The sequence below is a fragment of the Suricata suricatta genome, chromosome 12 (assembly GCF_006229205.1).
Source record: "Suricata suricatta isolate VVHF042 chromosome 12, meerkat_22Aug2017_6uvM2_HiC, whole genome shotgun sequence".
Taxonomy (NCBI): Eukaryota; Metazoa; Chordata; class Mammalia; order Carnivora; family Herpestidae; genus Suricata; species Suricata suricatta.
The window spans coordinates 24,730,127-24,747,059 of NC_043711.1; the positions used below are offsets into that span (position 1 = coordinate 24,730,127).

A 16,933-nucleotide genomic window follows, 5' to 3' on the forward strand; every position below is an offset into this window, starting at 1 on the left:
TAAAATAGTAACATTTATAGGAAAGCTAAATATCCTAATGTTAGTGGTTAATATATTGAAAATTTTTACTTAACTGTTTTTATGGAGAAATAATAAGTACAATTGGTGTTTTCTATTAGGATCACTGATTTCTATTTGAAATATAGATGACGTGTCAGAAAGTTGAAGTGCATTGTCTTATTTGCATTGTACCTTTGTTATAGCTGTCTTCTGAAAAACAGCACCTGTTTTTTTTGGGTATGTTTTGGCACAGATGGCCAAAGTCAGAGTTGTTAAAATCTGAGTAGAGGTGCCTCTGGTGGTCTCCTTTTCCTAAGATATTGATTGATTGCATGTTTTGTTTTGTTTAGGTTTGATCCTGATTGGTTTTATGTGTACTTTGAAAGATAAAAAATTTTCTCAGATCATTTTTTTTAAGTTAGGGTCAAACTCCTTTATTTATTTATTTTTTTCCCCAGATCTTCAATTTTGCAAGCAGAAAGTAAAAAAGACCACGAAGAGGTAAAATTTTATCTAATTTCTTCCACAACATCTTAAGATATATCAACTAAATATTAAGATAGAAATTTGGAAAATCCTAGTTAATTAAAAAAGTTTTTTAAATAAAAATCTCTTGTCCTCAAGCAACATTCTTAAGTTTTCACACAGAATTTTATAGCTAGACCTATAGGTGGAGACCTTAGAAATCGTTGCTGTCTGTCTTTTTAAAGGCACAACCTCAGAGATGACCTTGTGACTGTTGCTTTCTGGCAAGCTGTTAGTATCATGAGGTGACAGTTTAATTTATTCCCTTGTCTCACCAACTTCTGAGACCGCATTTGCTGCATTAAGAACATAGTGGCAGCAGATGGAGCATGTCAGGAAGCAAGTAAAGCTTAAAGTGAAAGACAGAAAAACAAAAATTTGGGAGTGTCTGTTCTTCCTCACGAGTCTTTTAGTTTTGGCTCCATTTTTACTTCTAGTGCACCAAATATGGAAGGTAAGTTACCACCAAGAACTGATGCTTCAGAACTTTGTCTTGAGAAATATTCTTGGATGAAAATATACTGTACTTGATTTTGAGCCATTTTATCTGGTATTATAACTGTTGGTAAAAGACAAGATTAGAAATTACGTAGAGATCTATTATTTACCTCTTGTGGAAGAATAGGTATTAAAACTTGCTTTTGGTTTGTGAGGAACACAGACAAATCTGCTCTCTGCCAGGTTTACCACACAGAATATTACTTTAATGAGGCTTTTCATGGACTGAAATCCTCAAGAGTGAAGTGGAAGATGTGGAACAGAGAGCATTTTCTATGTTAGTTAGTTGTTAATAAATCTGAAACAAGGGAAGTATGTAAAATGTATTCCCTGGGAATATATTTAGCTCTTTACTTTTTTTCATTAGTGTTAATCATGATATCTGAACCCATACTGTCTTATTTGGTGGGGATTATGAAGGGAAATGATATAAAAAGACAAATAGTAGGCTACTAAATTATAGCTTAACATTATTGCTATATTTTTATTTCCTTGTATGAAGTTAATGTGGGCTTTAAAAATAATAAATCTATTCACTGTTCTGTTATACCCTAAGTATGCTTATGTATGTAGGAAACTGCTGTTTTTATGTAAAAGATTATATGTTATATCTTATGAAACTTCAGTGAAATATTGAACATTCTCTTTTAGAAAAGAAGCATTGTAGGGGAAAAAAATCTTATTTTTCTTTTTTTTTTTCTCTTGCAGTGGATCTGTACAATAAATAACATATCCAAACAAATATATTTAAGTGAAAACCCAGAGGTAATATTTTTATTTTATGCTATCCAGATCTGGCAAAATTGAATAATTCTGTGGCTTACGTGGCTTTTATTAATTATGTCATAATTTCTCAAATTCTGTAATCTTGATTTGCCCTTGAATGGGTAGCTTTAATGTATTGATGTCTGAGCATCTGGTCTTCTTAGATAAATTATTTCAAATGTAACTGAAATCTGTCAACTAACAAATTTTTACTGGGTATCAGTGCTGTATTTAGCCTTGGGTTGAATGGAGAAGGATACAGATGGACAATAAGCCGTGGCTCTCCTCCAGGAGCCTCTGTGTATGGGAATACACAACTAAAACTTTAAGTAACATTTCATATAAAACAGTATATAAATGAAAGCGCATGGTAATGACTAAAAGGTTAAGACTTGAAAATGTTAAGATCAGTGTGGACTTTAATTTTAGAGAAAACTGTGGAGATGATAGACTCCTGAGCTAGTGAAAGATTTGTCCATATTTTGAGGAAAAGAGAATAAATTGCAAACATGAGAATAAAAATGCAAAATGTACAAAGGCAGAAATGGTGTGTTTATGAAACCAGTAGTATAATTGGAGTTGAAGTTTCTTGTTGGAGAATAATTGAAAGCTGAAATGTGCATACAAATCACCTGGGGATCCTGTTAAAATGCTTCTTATATCTAGGGTGAGGCAGCCTGAACTCTGAGTTTCACCAGTTATTCTTTGAGTAGCAAGAGTATCAAACCAGATGAACTTCCATGTAGGTGCAGTCCATATACACAGGCAGAACCGAGATAGCTGTGGAATCCAGTGGGTCCACACCACAGTGTAGTTGGGAAAAGACTCGACTTAGGACAGGAGCTGTGTGACCGCTGCTGGTCTTGGTGGGCCCAATTGTGCTGTGAACCTGGCCACCTCTAGGGCACCACAGGGCTGTGTGGGGTTGATAATTTCAGTTGAGACAGAGCAGTGCTGATTTCTTTAGGAAGCCCTCACCCTTTTAAACCTTAAACTTGTTGGGATAATAGTTGATTAGACAGGAGTGTCTGGGAGCAGGTAGGAGACGATTATCATAATTAAAGGATAAACTGAGGGTCTGGACAGGGCGGTAACTAAGAGAGAAGAAATAATACGTAGAAACAGGTAAAAAGAAATTGACCAGAGTAGTTAGTAACTGACCAATATAAAGGATGAAGGAGATGAATTCAAGATAACTTTGAGGTTTTAAGCTCTAGTGAATGGAAGAACAAGTTGAAGAGTTTTGTTTTTATCATCATGGCTTTGAGATGCCAGCCAAGACACCTAGGATTTAGATACCTAGGAACAGGATTTGAATAAATTAACAATAATCTCATGATCTCAAACATTAGTAATTTCTTTTAGTTTTATAGTAATCTTGATGAGCCTAATCTGAGAAAATCAGTGCTAATTGTAGAGAAACCTTTTGCTTGTAGTAATTTGATCTCTTGCTAGTCTAGTTTTTCCTTTCTGTTATGTTACTTGGGAGCAACAAAAAATTAAAATGAAAGTTGGATGACCTGTTGATACCTAGGGAATACCTGGTGAATACAGTATTTGGATTTGAATAATTCAGGGTTATTTTACTTTTCTACAAGTTATCAGAACTCTAAGTTTTAAGTAGTATTTTCCAGATTTTTCAGAATTAACTTTATTTGTATTTAAAGAGAGGAGAAATTCTGATCAACTTATAGCACTGTCATATTTTTGCTAACTATAAGACACAGAAATGCAAAAATGTTACATGATGATGGGGCACCTGGGTGGCTTGGTCGGTTTGCCTTTGGTTCAGATCAGGATATCATGGTTAATGGGTTCGAGCCCCACAGTGGACTCTCTGCTGTCAGCGCAGAGCCTGCTTTGGATCCTCTGTCCCCCTCTCTTTCTGCCCCTATTCCACTTACACTCTCTCTCTCTCAAAAATAAATAAGTAAGCTTAAGCATTTTTCAAAATGTTACGTGATGTTTTTTCTAATGTAAATACTATTTTATGTAGCCAGTGTTTGAAATAAGTTTAAAAATATTTCTTATAGGAAGCTTTCTTTCACATTTTGTTCTGAAAATAATAATGCCATCAGTTAATAAACATGCAGATGTTTGTGAGCATAAATATGTTCTGGAAGATCATGAAAACACTCAGCTGTATAAGTTATAAGAATTCTTAATATTTTTGATATTTCGTGGCTGTTTCCTACTCCTAAATTTATTTCTTTAACAAATGTGTTACAATACAAATTTTAGTCTTGAAAATCTGGTAGTTAAATATTTAAAGACCTAGGTCTGTAAGAAGTAAGAAGAAGCTCAAGTTATTATGTTACGAAGTTAATTGTGTGTCTTAATATTAAGATGGAATGTGGAACTACTTTAGTAACTCCAGTTTGCATTTTAAGTGTAACACAGGAGTGCTATTCAAACTTTTGGTTTTCTTGCTTTACTAATTCTAGTCCTTTTTAAAAAAACAGGAAATTGCTGCAAGAGTAAATCAGTCCGCTTTGGAAGCCGTCACCCCTTCCCCATCTTTCCAGCAGAGGCATGAGAGTCTGCGCCCAGCGGGGTAAGTTGCCAAACTTTCAGTTATTTAACACTGTGTATGCTGTGGGGGTGCCTGGGTGGCTTAGTCAGTTAGGTGTCCAACTCTTGGTTTTGACTCAGCTCATGATCACACAGTTCATGAGATGAAGCCCCACATTGTGCTCTGCATTGACAGTGAGGAGCCTGTTTGGGATTCTCTCCCCCTTTCTCTCTTTCTCTGTCTCTGTCTCTCTGTCTCTGTCTCTCTCCTCCCTCCCCTGCTCCCTTGCTCATTCTCTCAAAAATAAGTAAATAAACTTTAAAAAAAAGTCTTAAAACTATATGGGCTGTTGAAAGTGTTAGCAAACACTTTGATTTTAGCAGTGCTACTTAACATTAGTATGAAATAGTTACCCTAAAACATAGACAATATATTTTTAAATTGGTAAATTTACCAGTGAGAGTGCAAATAAAAAGGATTCCAAATTTTCCTAGTGTTTATCTCTGAGTGAGGTCATTTATGTCTTACATCTAGTCATTGAAAAGAAAGAAGTCTGTCATTAAATAAGTAGCTATGATTGTACTTATTGAAATTTGTTCTGCTCCTCTCATTGACTTATAAAATTGTATTTTCTGGGCGCCTGGGTGGCTCAGTCAGTTAAGTGTCTGACTCTTGATCTCAGCTCAGGTTTTGATCCCAGGGTTGTGGGTTTGGGGCCCCATATTGGGCTCTATTGGGTGTGAATCCTACTTAAAAAAAAAAAAGTTTCTCATAGTTTGTATTCAGTTTGCAAAAGAGAAAACTAAATGCAATGCCTTCCGATTTTCTTCTGTGCTTAGACAATCTCGGCCACCGACAGCTCGAACCAGCAGCTCAGGATCCTTAGGATCTGAGTCCACAAATCTGGCTGCCCTCTCTCTAGATTCTCTCGTCGCCCCAGACACTCCGATACAGTTTGACATCATTTCTCCTGTGTGTGAAGACCAGCCCGGCCAGGCAAAAGCCTTTGGCCAGGGAGGCAGGTGAGTGACGGGGTCACAGTGCAGTTGTTCTGTGGTCTGTAAATCTCACGTGCATGTCAGCTATGTTGTACTTTAATTACCTAATTTTGGTAGTTGAGAAAGAATCATGTAGGTTTTTTCCTTTGTTTTCTGCCTCAAATAAGTGAAGATGATTCTGTTTAAGAGAACTTTTTTTTTTTGAGATTATTGAATTGTGAATTATTAGATCTGCTTCTGGTATTTGCTCTTAAAATTGCAGAAGAAAGCTAACAGTCTATTGTTTAGGTCATGACAATATTTTAGAAATTCTTGAGGGGCTCCTGGGTGGGCTAAATTGGCTAAGTGTTCAACTTCAGCTCAGGTCCTGGTCTCATGGTTTGGGCCCCGCATTGGTCTGTCTGCTGTCAGCATAGAGCCTGCTTCAGATCCTCTGTCCTCCTCTCTCTCTGCCCCTCCCCGACACTCTCTCTCAAAAAGTAAAAATAAACATTAAAAAAACATATCATCTTGGATCAGAATAAGAACTCTCCAGGAAGGCACTAAATTCATGTTATGAATTATTAATAAATAATCTTTTGTTTATATAATGAGAAATGTCAAATCTGTTTAAAAATTTTTTTTCTGGCTCTGAGATGAAAGAAATGTGACTCAAGGCAAGTTTATTTAAGTAGGTTGGACATGTAATAAGTTGATTTGGATATACATGGCTATGACCAAGAAAAAATAATTTCTGTTTGATCATAGAAATCTACTTAGCATTTGATGGAATAGGTCAGACATGTATTACGGAGATCAATTTCATGGTGTTTTGTTTTTTTTTTTTTTTTTTGAGAGACAGAGACAGCGTGAGCAGGGGAAGGTCAGAGAGAGAGAGAGACAGAATCTGAAGCAGGCTCCAGGCTCTGAGCTGTCAGCACAGAGCCCGATGTGGGACTTGAACCCACCAACCGTGAGATCATGACTTGAGCCGAAGCCTGATGCTTAAATGACTGAGCCACTCAGTTGCCCCAATTTCATGTTATCTTAATGCCATGTTATTTAAAACAACTTAACTCTCTGCTTACAAAACCTATCATTGTCAGTTGTACTTTTCCTTCATTGTGGGTGTGCTAAGAACCAATCACACTGAGGAATGTAGCTTTCATCACTAGTTAGCTTTTCTTGCATTCCATTACATATGCCTTCAGAAATACAGCTTTAAAATTTTAAAATGTTCAAATTAGCATAGTCAACTTGCAACATGTAATAAAGGACCTAAAAAGAGGTTTTTAAAATCCCAGGAAATCCTGGGGTGCTTGGGTGGCTCAGTCGGTTAAGCATCTGGCTTTGGCTCAGGTCATGATCTCACAGTTTGTGGGTTCGAGCCCCGCATCAGGCTCTGTGCTGACAGCTAGCTCAGAGCCCGGAGCCTGCTTCAGATTCTGTGTCTCCCTTTCTTTCTGACCCTCCCTTGCTCACACTTTCTCTGTCTCTCAAAAATAAATAAAAAACATTAAAAAAAAAATCTCAGGAAATCCTTGACATTTTTCTCAAGTAGCTAAAATTAAAGCTAAATTGGCTGTTCCTCTCCCCTTTTATTTAAATGTAAGGGTTTTTGCAACATGGTTTTATTATTAGGATATTGAAGTGTATGTGTATCTGTCTACAGCAGCTTTGAGTTCAGCCTACTAAGTATGAAAGCAGGGGTCATCGTCAGAGTAAGGCAGTCAACAGAAGTGTTCCTTAACAGGATCAGGCATGCCGAAGCTTCTTAAAAAATGTGTGTACAAATATTTGTGACTCTTAGTTTTTAATTCCAGTTTCAATGATTGAGATTTCTTCCATATAGCTCATGGTAACTGACCATTGGTTCATAATTTTTTAAAAACTTTTCAGGCGCACTAATCCATTTGGAGAATCTGGAGGAGGTACAAAATCTGAAACTGAAGGTAAAACAGATGTGCAGTATTATATTTTAAAAATTCTCAAGGGTAAACTGTGTGAAGAATTTGTTTTTATTCTGATATATGCTTCACTTCATAGCTTTCTTTTTGCTCATAGTACACTCAAAGCAACAGAACTTAATCAGGCTTAAAGATCTCATTAAAATTCTAGAGTATCATACTTTTGACTCCATTGTCAAATTATCAATGCTGAAGATGTCCTTTAAGCTTTTCCTAGCAGCTCATGTTTTCTTCTGATAACTGGAGCGTGACTTTTTTCTTTTTCCAGTAACTACTTATTTTGACAAATTTCAGGGGTACAGGAGAGGTAGAAGAATAGTACAAGGAAGTTTTTTTACTCAGAACCACCAATTGTTAAAGCATAACCTTTTGGTATTTGAATTTGAGACCTTAATTTTCTTATAACCTAAACACTGTAGTTAGGAGTAACTTGTAGATATTTCTACTAGGTTGAATTCTTTACTATAAAATCTAAAAGGTGACAATGTGTTTTATTCTTTAGGAAGAGATATATGGGATTTAGAAATATATAATGTATTTTCTTTTGTAGATTCTATTCTTCATCAGTTATTTATTGTCCGATTCCTTGGTTCTATGGAGGTGAAATCAGATGACAATCCAGATGTTGTTTATGAAACAATGCGGCAAATTTTAGCTGCTCGGGCCATCCATAACATCTTCCGTATGACAGAATCACACTTACTAGTCACTTGTGATTGTTTAAAGTAAGTGTGGTCTCCCACCTTAAAAAAAAAATGTATGAAAAGTTTAATTTCAGCCTAATTAAAATTTGTTTTCCAAAATTTTAATTATAGGTTAATTGATCCACAGACACAAGTTACAAGACTCACGGTGAGTTCCGCATGTTAAAGCTTTATTGGGTATCCCTTTGTGCACATACGCATCTGTATCTTTATAATAATTCTGAACTACCATATTGAAATATGGTAGTAATTATGATTGGCTAAGTTATAATTAAGTTTATGGACATCTTCCCCATAAAGTTATAATTGGACATTCCATGCAACTTAAAGAATCGTGCAATCTGCTATGATAGTTTCCTTAGTATATGATATATGCTGCCTAGTTAAGGGATAGACACAGTAGAAATTAAAAGTGAACATGATCGAGTTAATAATTACCTAGGTTGAAATAGTTGCAAGTATATGCTCTTATTTAATCATTTCATAATATAGGCCATTTTTATTTGATTTTGTAAAATGTGTAAATGACTAATAAGTTCAATACTCAATAACCTCCATTCTGCCTGGTAATCCAAACCAAATAGGAAATTTTTTGTTCTTGGATTGCCATGTTGTTAAAAAAAAAAAAGGGGGAGATCTACTGTTTTGTTTATGATATGTTTATAACTTAGTAATTGACTTTGTTATGTATAAGAGTGCAGTTCTAAGTATTTGAAAAATCTCACATTTGCTTCTGATGTTTTCTTCGGCAGTTTCCATTACCCAGTGTAGTTTTGTGTGCTACACACCAGGAAAATAAGAGGCTTTTTGGCTTTGTTCTTCGGACATCTGGAGGCAGAAGTGAAAGTAATCTGTCATCAGTCTGCTATATATTTGAATCAAACAATGAAGGGGAAAAGGTATACATGGCCTTTCAAAATGTGTTTCTGTTGTGAAATGTATATCATAGTCAAAGTTCTTAGTAAGATTTCTGGAAAAAGCTCCCAGAGTTGGCCTACTTCAGCAGAGATGTGTGATCAAAGCCTGTTGCTCTGAAGATAGCTGATGTGTTGGGCCTTCTGACTACAGACCTGTGTCTTTCCTGCCCATTGAGAGCTGGTGCAGTCTTCTGGCCTCATCAACTTACTCTGGGACTGCAGTGTATTCCCCACAATCAGCCTTTTCACGATGTTTTCCATGTAGAACAACATCAGCATCTGCTTGCTTCCTTCGCTGCAAACCTTCCATCTCAGTAATGAATTTGAGATAATAGGAAGGTGGGGTATGTGAAAGAGGCAAGACCCAGCAGTGGAAATTCATACTCAGGAAAATACATAGACACCCCATTTGGGGACTGGAACAGCTTTTATCTGGAGCAGTATGTTGTAGCGAGTTATAAAGCTAGTTGCACCAGCCATTTGGATATTTGAAATTATTACTTTGGATGAGAACTGGCTGAATTTTTCCTATTTTTTTCCCCCTTTTAGATTTGTGATTCTGTTGGACTGGCAAAACAGATAGCTTTGCATGCAGAACTGGTAAGAATCTAAGATACTTATTAGTGGTCTAAGAATGTTTCTAAAGTAAAATAAGAGGGGCACCTGGGTGGCTCAGTCGATTAAGCTTCCAGCTTGGCTCAGGTCATGATCTCACAGTTTGTGGGTTCAAGCCCTGCGTCAGGCTCTGTGCTGACAGGTAGCTCAGAGCCTGGAGCCTACTTCAGATTCTGTATCTTCCTCTCTGTGGCCCTCCCCTGCTCGCACTGTCTCTGTCTCTCAAAAATAAATTAAAAACATTTTAAAAAATTTAAAAATTAAAATAAGATCTTTCATATTAGCAAGTAAATAAAATGATTTTGCAGTGCAAGGTTGTCAGTGGATACTATTACTGATGCAGTATTTAGAATTTGGATAAATGACTAAGAGAATGTAAATTATTTTTAGTGTGCTTTCATATAAATGTAAAAAATATGAAAAGGTTACAAAGGCCATATTAATTGAAAAGTCTAAAATTTAAAATTGTTTCATATTTAATTCATTAGTTGTATTTGTCTGTTTTTTAGGATCGTAGGGCATCGGAAAAACAAAAGGAAATAGAGAGGGTAAAAGAGAAACAACAGAAAGAACTCAGTAAACAAAAGCAAATCGAAAAGGTATGTAGTCCTCGTATCTAGATCTTTTTTGATGTGATGTTTATGAAGTTTCCTTAATTCAATACTGTGACTTCCAGCTTTGGATTTCCAAATGAAAGTCTGTTTCTGCTTCCTCAGCCACTTTATAATCAGATGACTCATAGCACAGCAGAAAAGGAAGACATCTGTCTTCTGATAGGATGTTTACATTATAGTTACCGACGTGTAGTTGACTTGCTGTTTGGCAAACATACCAGAACTTATGTTTCCGTATCCCAGCAAAGGTTGTTTCTATCAAGGCAGGTCTTCTGAGAGGCTGTGTGTGTATATATGGTCTTAACTGCCGTTGCTGAAACTTGTATTGGTCTCTAGGAATGAATATCTATTTATATAAATATTTAATGTTACCAGGAGTCTCAAATCATTGTCCATCCAGTAGGATAATTTTAAGTTAGGTAAGTTTCAGACAACATCTGGAGAACGCATTAGATGATGATACATGAGATTGTCAGGCCCAGTTATGGTTGTGGCAGTGGCAGTGGCAATAGAAAAGAGACATGTGCGGGATACTTAATGAGCACAGATCAGCAGGAATGGATTGGACTTATGGACAAAGTAATTGAAGTCGAGGCTTCCTTGCTAGGTTAGGCTGAGGAGGTCAGCAGTTGATTTAGCAAGGTAAGTTGGACAGAGAGGGGGAAGGGATGTGGAGTGTTCCATTATGAGCCTTTTTGTGTAGTATATAGTGAAAGCTAACGATGGTGTGAGTGTTGTTAGCCATAAAAATGGAGATGAGGGAAATGTTGGCTTTTACAGGATTTCTAAAATGGCACCAGTGTTCACTTTGGTGTTGCACTGGTTGTGGGTAGACTCTGTTTTCAGTAAGTTGCCAGGATTATGCATCCATGTTCAAGACAGAAGGACTGAAGCGGTGCTCAACTATATAATTTAAATGCATAGTTTTGCATTTGATTGCAAACAATAAACTTCGTTTCTTTTCTGTCTTTTCTACTAGGATTTAGAAGAACAAAGTCGGTTGATAGCTGCTTCCAGTAGACCAAACCAAGCCAGTAGTGAGGGGCAGTTTGTTGTCCTTAGCAGTAGTCAGTCAGAAGAGAGTGATTTGGGAGAAGAAGGAAAGAAGAGAGAGTCAGAAGCATGAACTTTTCCTTGCTTTCTGGTTGGTATTCCCCCTACCCTGGAATTTATTGGCGGTTTCTGTGGTGAAATGGCACAAGGTAACAACTATGTTGAAATACCAAGGAGACTAAAGTTTATATTAACTTGTTTTAACTTCATTTTTTAAAATAAGATTGACCTTGACTCCTTAGGTTTGCATTGCTTTTTTTCCTTAAAAATAATATACTATGCAGTAATATCAAATTCCACATGCTAAAAGAAACCTGTTCATCTCCTTGAAGTAGATTGCTGAGGAATTAACACTCAAGCCTTTTTTTCCTTCAAATTGTGAACTTACCTTGCATTGTAATTGGCTATGACCATAAGAAACCATTTATTCTTCAGCATCAGATATTCATGGATCTGCTTCCTCTTCTCATTAGGAACATTTTTGCTGGCAGTGAGGAAGCTTTCAACTGAATTGGTTCAAAACCCTTTATACAGAGAATTCTACAAGTTTGCAGATATTTTAACTATTAAATGTGCAATAGAACTTTTATAAAATAATTAGAAAAAAGATTTTAGACTTAAGGTTTCAAATTGTGGCAGGTGGTACTGTGATTTCAGGGCACTTTCTAGGATTGCTCACATTTCTCTGACGTGTGTGACACCTGATGCCAGTGGGAAAGAAGCTTAAGTGTCTTCAGTTCAGGATTGATACAGCCCTTGGCATTTAATGATCGTATTCTTAGCTCTCAGGTTGGAACTTGAATTATTGCTGCAGAGCAGTAATGGTTAAAATAAGATTTTGGAATTTATTAAAAGGGATTTTTCTTTTGTTCAAGTACATTTTAGATTAGGACTTAAAATGTAAAGATGTTAGAGGATAATACTTTGTATTTTCTGCATTGCGTGAAATAATTTTTATTGAAAATCAAGTGACATTTCAAAAGAAATTCTGTAACAGTTGTTGCCTGCTTAAAGTAAAAATGCCCAGAGTTTAGTTTAGAAAATGTAATCTTTTAAATATCAGACTGATATGCACAGTATTTTCATAATTCCATGTTTTGATAAAATACTGATTACCACTTTATATCCACAAAGGCTAATAACTAATATATGACAATAGACTAATTTGCACTAATTATTGTACATACTTCTACTCTTCAAATGCATAAAAGGTGTAAGTTTATGAAATATTGCAAGGAAATTGAATGTTCGGTATAAGAGAGTTGACCAGGGAAGGATTTTAGCCTGGTGCCAAGGTTAAATAATATTTCCCTGCTGCCTCCTTCTATGTCAAAACTTGATTTTTTTCTTTATTCAGATATTTAACATTGCTGATAGAAATTATGTTCCTTTGTTTCACATGTAAAACTATATAATAGAGACAAGTTAAATATATTAAAAAATAGTGACATATCTAAAATTTTCAAGAGATTAGCCAGCCACTAGGACTAATTTTACAAGGGAAGAAGCCCTTTGTTCTTTGATATAGTCTTGTGAGTCCTGAATTTAGGAACAGCATCCGTTTTAGCTCTTACAATATAGTGTGGCTGTTTGACTCGGTGTGCACACTGTTCTCTGTGGACGGGGATAATTATGTAGAGGATCATGATATTCTTTTTATCCATGTGCCAAATAGGAGTAATGATTACTTGATAATCATTTTTAAGCCTTGTGTTACCAAAACAGATAGTAAAAAAGTAGAAATTTACAGAATACTTTCTGAAGACAGTTGATTTTGTGCTTACTAAATAGAAATGCTTTCTTGATAGTTTGTGTATCATTCCTTTGGTTGAAGTCGAAATTTCCATGGTCAGCACTTGATTAGCCATGGCAGGTCCGGCTATTAAGGCCTTTCTGAGAATTAGTAAGCTCTTTGTTTCATTAAATCTTTTGTTTATACTATTTAGTTGCCACCTCACTTGTTCAGATGAAACTTGTCACCCTACCGTGAAGGTGATCAGCAGTCTTATGAGGCTGGCACTTTGCACAGTAATTAAGTGCTGCCCTTTGTTAGTACTCTGGGTCAAAGTGAAGGCTAGGGTTAAAGGCACTGGCAGGCTTAGGGATGCTGACTGACCTGTAGTTCCTTTTAAGTCATGTTTTGATAGGAATTTCCTTAATAACACTCCTGTGTCCACAGATCAAACCAAAGAGCATTCCAACACCAAATAGAAGTCGTCATGTTGGATTAACAATTTTAGATATTTCAACTTTTGTTCCATTGCTTTAGAACTATATGAACTATTCCATACTGCAATTATTTAAGTATCAACTTTAAGAAACTCTCCTTTTTGTTTGAAGAAGGCTGCCTGTGGGTTTCTGCATAATGTTAAAGCTGATTTTGGTCTGTTACCCTTTGAAATCCCTTCTGGTTCTTGGATGCTTTGGTGGTAATTAGAATTTGGGATAGCTTTCTCAGATCCATACTTAGCTTGATGGGTTTTAGGAATTAACAAAACTGATTCTTTAAAAGAAAACTAAGTCTACCTAATTCAGCTATGCACTCTACCTATACAAACAGTACTTTTATAACTATGGTAATAAAATCAGTAGATAGAAAACGAAGTATTGCTTCTCCCTTTAAAAATTTTCAAGACTTGCTAACATAGGGACTGGACAAAGTCCCCAAAGCCAGTCTTGTTTTTGCCATTTCTACAATGACTAGTTTAATTTCAAAAGAATTCTCAGGCTCTAGGGGTGGTAAAATAATGTTACCTTTATGCTTGGGAAAAAGGGAGTAGGGTATGTGTAACATTCTACGTAACATATAATCCTGTATGGCAAAGGTATCTGATGTTAATTTGGAGTTATGTGTAGGAGCTACAAATATTTAAGATTTGTATCTTATAAATGCTGACAGACCCTAAGATCTCTTGTATTGCAAAACCTTCTGCTATCTGAATTAATTAATAAAATGAAAATACTAACATTGGTTTTGACAACAACCTCCTAGCATTCAAACTGTACTTTAAATAGTCAAACATACTAATTGTAGCAAGCAAGCCTTTCATTTTATTCTTTAGCAAGTTTGGCTTACTATTCTTTCATGAGATTTTTGTTCTTCTACATTAATGACACATATTGAAAGTGGAACTATACTACACTTTTAAACTAGTCTCTTGTGGCTTGTACTGATGTAATTTACTTCAGTTAATATGAGAACTGGGGATTAAGTTATAACTAATGTGCAAAACTGCTTTGTATATTTGGTGATTTTGTAATGTTAAGTGAATTGGTTACTTCTTATCTCACTGATACTATTAATCATGCATATATACAATTAAAAATCATGCTATACTTCCCATTAGAATTGAATTTGAAGAACTCACTTTTATGTAATGATGGTATATGTGTGAAGTGGAGAGCTTATTTTTTCATTTTGTCAAAGTAGGTATTTTCTGACAAGGCTTCAGGAAATATGCTGTTAGAAGATTTTTAAAGTATAATAAAGTCCATGATTTTTGTATAGTCTTTTTTGTACGCAGTATTTGATATAAACGCTGAATTTTATTTCTCCAGATAACTCCAAATGATGCTTATGATGCAAATGGACTTTTTCTTAATATGTTATGAAACTATAATTACACGCCTAGGCCCATTGCAATTCCATAACAGCTAAAATGAAAGAAAAAAAAACCCAATCACTTACTGGGACATAATACTAATTCATCACTAGTGACTTTTTTTTTTTTTTTTATAGAAAAATAGACTTTTCAGTAATTACCCTAGTCATGTTACAGACTATATCCTTGCTATATTCAAAGAAATAATTTAAAGGGGCAGGTTATTGTGTACACCAGCTTAAGTGGGCTTGGCCTGTAATTTTAATACTAATGCATATTCCTCCCATGTGCTCTTTATACTTTCCTGTAGCACTTACCAAGTGCTTTTCTTCTATTGGGAGTTTTTGTTTTAATTTGTTTTGAATTTTATAAAGTGTATACACTTTTAGAAGGTCCAGGGAGTAGACAAAACTAACTTTAGAATTATATAACTTAATCTAAGTACATGTATTCCTAAATATATTTGTATATTGACATATCTACATAATCCACTACTCACACCACAATTTGATTTAAAACATAAAAATTATTTATGCCAGCTAATTTTGCAGGTTTTAATGTGAAAATTCTACCATTAAAAAGTAGCTTTAAATCTGTGCTTACTGAAGATATAACCATAAATCTCCACATCAGAAAGAAAACCTGTAACTTCAGTTTCCCTCACACGACCGTATTATGCGAAAAAAGTATACTAACACTGAACATACAAATAACAAGGCTATAGGTGACTGGGCCTGCAGTGAAAATGAACTACCTCATCCTACCCATCACTCTGTTCTTGACGATGTGCCATCAAAATGCTACACAGGTGTGGCTGAATGCATGTCTCTTCACTTTCCTCACTTTCCCTATACAGAAACCTGTACTTACCTTCAGCATAGAATATATAGAAATAAAAATTTAACCTCCATTCGTTAACTGCTTTTACCACAGTTCTAAGAAGGATGTTTATAGTAGTATAGGCCTACCTCAAGAAACAAGAAAAATCTCAAAACAACCTAACCTTACACCTAAAGGAGCTAAAGAACAAACAAAACACCAAAGCAGTAGAAGGAAGGAAATAATAAAGATTAGACCAGAAATAAATGAATTGGAACAAAAAATAGAATAGCTCAATGAAACCAACAGCTGGTTCTTTGAAAAGATCAACAAAATTGATAAACCTCTACCCAGACTCCTTAAGAAAAACAAATTCAAATAAAATGAAAGAGAAGAAATAACCAATACCACAGAAATACATACAATTGTAAGAATGTTGTGAAAAATTATATGCTGACAAATTGGACAACCTAGAAGAAATAAGTTCCTAGAAACATAATTTACCAAAACTAAAGCAGGAAGAAATAGAAAATTTGAACAGACCAATTACCAGTAAAGAAATTGCATTAGTAATAAAAACTTCAAACAGAAGTCTAGGACCATATGGCTTCACAGGTGAATTCTACCAGACATTTAAGAATTCATATCTACTCAAACTATTTCAGACAATAGAAGAGAAAGGAAAACTAGCAATTCATTCTATGAGGTCAGTATCACACTGATACTAAAACCAGATAAAGATACCACCAAAAAAGTAAATTACAGGCCAGTATCTCTGATGACCACAGATGCAGAAATCTTCAACAAAATACTAGCAAACATAACCCAACAATACATTTAAAAAAAAATCACTCTTCATAATCAGAATTTATCCCCAGGATCCTTGGTTCAATATTCACAAACCAATCATCATGATACATCAATAAGGAAGGATAAAAATCCTATCTCAATAGATGCAGAAAAAGCATTTGACAAAGTACAACATCCATTCATGATAAAAACCCTCAACAAAGTAGGTCTAGAGGGAACATACCTCAACATAATAAAGGCCAAATATGAGAAACCCACAATGAACTTCATTTTCAATGGGGGAAAACCAAGAGCTTTTCCCCAAGGTCAGGAACAAGACAGTGATGTCCACTCACCCTGCTTTTATTCAACATAGTACTAGAAGTCCTAGCCACAGTGGTTAGATAACAAAGAAATTAAAGGCATCCAAATTGGTGAAGAAGAAGTAAAACTTGCACTATTTGTGGATGTGAATTAGGCAGTTCCACCAGAAGACTACTAGAACTGATAAATGAATTCAGTAAAGTCCCAGGATGCAAAATCAGTGTACAGAAATCTGTTGCATATTCCTATGCA

At 35.3% G+C, this 16,933-nt stretch overlaps 2 protein-coding genes across 3 annotated transcripts in view; one reads left to right on the forward strand and one right to left on the reverse strand.

Annotated features, from left to right (window-relative positions):
- Window positions 1-10,115, forward strand: part of APPL1 (adaptor protein, phosphotyrosine interacting with PH domain and leucine zipper 1) — a 25,931-nt gene extending 15,816 nt beyond the window's left edge. The window contains exons 11-20 of the mRNA XM_029916650.1: window positions 459-501; window positions 1,732-1,788; window positions 4,251-4,342; window positions 5,140-5,322; window positions 7,177-7,229; window positions 7,795-7,969; window positions 8,060-8,096; window positions 8,701-8,847; window positions 9,415-9,465; window positions 9,990-10,115. Of these exons, the coding sequence (XP_029772510.1) occupies window positions 459-501; window positions 1,732-1,788; window positions 4,251-4,342; window positions 5,140-5,322; window positions 7,177-7,229; window positions 7,795-7,969; window positions 8,060-8,096; window positions 8,701-8,847; window positions 9,415-9,465; window positions 9,990-10,100 (949 nt within the window). The 3' untranslated portion in view covers window positions 10,101-10,115. The remainder of the gene's footprint in view (window positions 1-458; window positions 502-1,731; window positions 1,789-4,250; window positions 4,343-5,139; window positions 5,323-7,176; window positions 7,230-7,794; window positions 7,970-8,059; window positions 8,097-8,700; window positions 8,848-9,414; window positions 9,466-9,989) is intronic.
- The window catches only part of ASB14 (ankyrin repeat and SOCS box containing 14), a 25,510-nt gene continuing 15,851 nt past the window's right edge, over window positions 7,275-16,933 (reverse strand). Inside the window, exon 11 of one of the 2 annotated variants that reach the window (XM_029916651.1) lies at window positions 7,275-7,987. The gene's annotated coding sequence lies outside the window, so the exon portion shown is untranslated. Of the gene's footprint in view, window positions 7,988-14,613; window positions 14,802-16,933 lie in introns of those variants that run through there. The other variant, XM_029916652.1, reaches the window with a different exon arrangement.